The sequence below is a fragment of the Ictalurus furcatus genome, chromosome 23 (genome assembly GCF_023375685.1).
Source record: "Ictalurus furcatus strain D&B chromosome 23, Billie_1.0, whole genome shotgun sequence".
Taxonomy (NCBI): domain Eukaryota; kingdom Metazoa; phylum Chordata; class Actinopteri; order Siluriformes; family Ictaluridae; genus Ictalurus; species Ictalurus furcatus.
In genome coordinates, this window is record NC_071277.1 from 4,807,866 (window position 1) to 4,810,000 (window position 2,135).

General features: G+C 37.6%; 1 protein-coding gene across 1 annotated transcript in view; it reads right to left on the bottom strand.

Moving 5' to 3' along the window:
- Positions 1–537: 537 nt before the first annotated feature.
- Positions 538–2,135, bottom strand: part of LOC128599985 (uncharacterized) — a 4,864-nt gene continuing 3,266 nt past the window's right edge. The window contains exon 4 of the mRNA XM_053612070.1: positions 538–1,569. Within this exon, the coding sequence (XP_053468045.1) occupies positions 1,480–1,569 (90 nt within the window). The 3' untranslated portion in view covers positions 538–1,479. The remainder of the gene's footprint in view (positions 1,570–2,135) is intronic.

Here is a 2,135-nt window from a genome sequence, read left to right on the forward strand (position 1 = left end):
CAACGGTGTTCAGTGGGGCTGAGGTCAGGGCTCTCAAGTTCTTCCACACCAACCTTGGCACACCATGTTTTCATGGACCGCACTTTGTGTACGAGGACACTGTCATGCTGGAACCTCTTGGGCCTCTTAGTTCCATTGAAGGGAAATTGCAGTGCTGCAGCGTCCAAAGACATCCTATACAATTGTGTGACTCCATTTTTGTGTGTGATGATCAGGTGTCCACAAACACTTTTTTGACCATAAATGGTACACCGATCAGCCATAACATTAAAACCACCTGCCTAATATTGTGTAGGTCCCCCATGTGCAACCAAAACCAGCTTTGTAATGGTCAATCAGTCTAATCATTCAATTTAAATCTATTTGTGTTGAGTGCCCTCTAGTGGCCGGGTCCAGCCTGTCAATGTACACTATATTACAATGAACCCAGTGTAGGATTGTTTGGATTTTACAATTTATCAGTGGTTATTCAAATTTAGTAAGAATGTGGCTCACAACTCACAACTTCTGACAGACATTGATAAATCACACACAAAATGTTAGCAACATGTATATGTGCATTTATTAAAAGACATAATACGTAAGAAATAACGTAAAGCTAGCCTGTGTGCTCAGGGTCCGATTGAAATGATCCGAAAAAAAAAAAAAATGTTTTTAATAAGCAAAATTGGCTAAATGGTTGCTAAAGATAGATATCTTGCATTAGATTGGGATTCAGCAATCTATCTAGCTTTACAACAGAAATGTGGTCATTGAAGTACGTAAGCTAAATATAAAAGGCTAGCCAGCTAATAGGTAGTAATTTTATTTTTTTTAAAAAAAGAGCTGGCTGACTAACACTAAAGGGTTGTGATTGGAGTAGATAAACATGGCTGAAATAGTTAGCTAGCCTGATATTTAGCTAGCATCATTCTGTAAAATAAGGTATGAAATAAAATAAGGTAGTAAAAAAAACACGACACAAAGAAACCAGCATTGCTAGCTAGCTAAACACCATAACTTAGAAGAGAATTTTTAAGGATCCTCTTGTAAATAGGTGAGGTTAATACCGAGTCGAAATGTTTCGGGGTTTTTTGTTGTTGTTGTTGTTGTTGTTGTTTTTTGCAGTTACAAACTTACGCTAAGAAAAATTTTGCTTCTATTGTTCAAGACACAACAACAGTGACAGTTAAGATATGTGCGAGTGGCCTATAGCTAGTGTTAGGCTAATGTTAAGCATTTAATTTACTGTAAACTGTGATGTCTTGTTGATATGATGTGGTTGATATTAATGCGAACTTGAAATTCAAAAGTAAACACATCATATTGTCTATAGGCCAGAAATAATATCAGTTTGAAAACACAAGACGTCACAGCTTAGCTAATTAACTAATGTCAGCACTAAAAAAACAAAAACAAAAAAAACATATTTATGGTGGAATGAAGGGACTGTAACTTCTTTTGGAGTGAGAAGTTCCATATTAATGGAGAGATGCCTTCTTATGTATTCCTCTTAACGCCAAGCAGTGTAACAGATCCGCTGCTATAGCTCATTTTTTCACAATGATCCCTTCTTGCTTTACTCATTTCCTGAAATAATAAAACACACACACACACACACGCACACACACACACACTCAGTGTAAGTCAGGTATTCTTATGTTTATAAAAGATTGAATTGTTATCTCATGCAGAAATATTTTTTTGGCTACTTCTTCTTAGCATTATGGTACAGACATTAAGCCCAAACCGGGTCATTTCTACGTTCCCAGGGTTAAAAATTCACTAGCGTATTTGAAGGCAAAAAGAAACTGGATTAAATTAGATACATAAGTCATGATGTCATGAGAGTTAGGTTAAAAAAACATACTAGGCTGGTTTTCACCTAAGGAAGCTATGACCTTTTGTGATTCATGCCTCCATGATCATTTGTTTAGTTCCCGCAAGTCTGGACCTGTTATATCGAGCGCCGTATGGCAGTGCTGGGGAACGGAAAAGCCAGCTGACGAGTTCCCACAATAACCCATGTCATCTTAAGCGAATACAGAGGTGGAAACATGTTTTTCAGGTTCCCATTATGTGCTATATAGAGCCGAGGAACATAGGACTCTGAGAACTGGGGAACATAGGACCCATTTCATGCGTTCATTACGTGC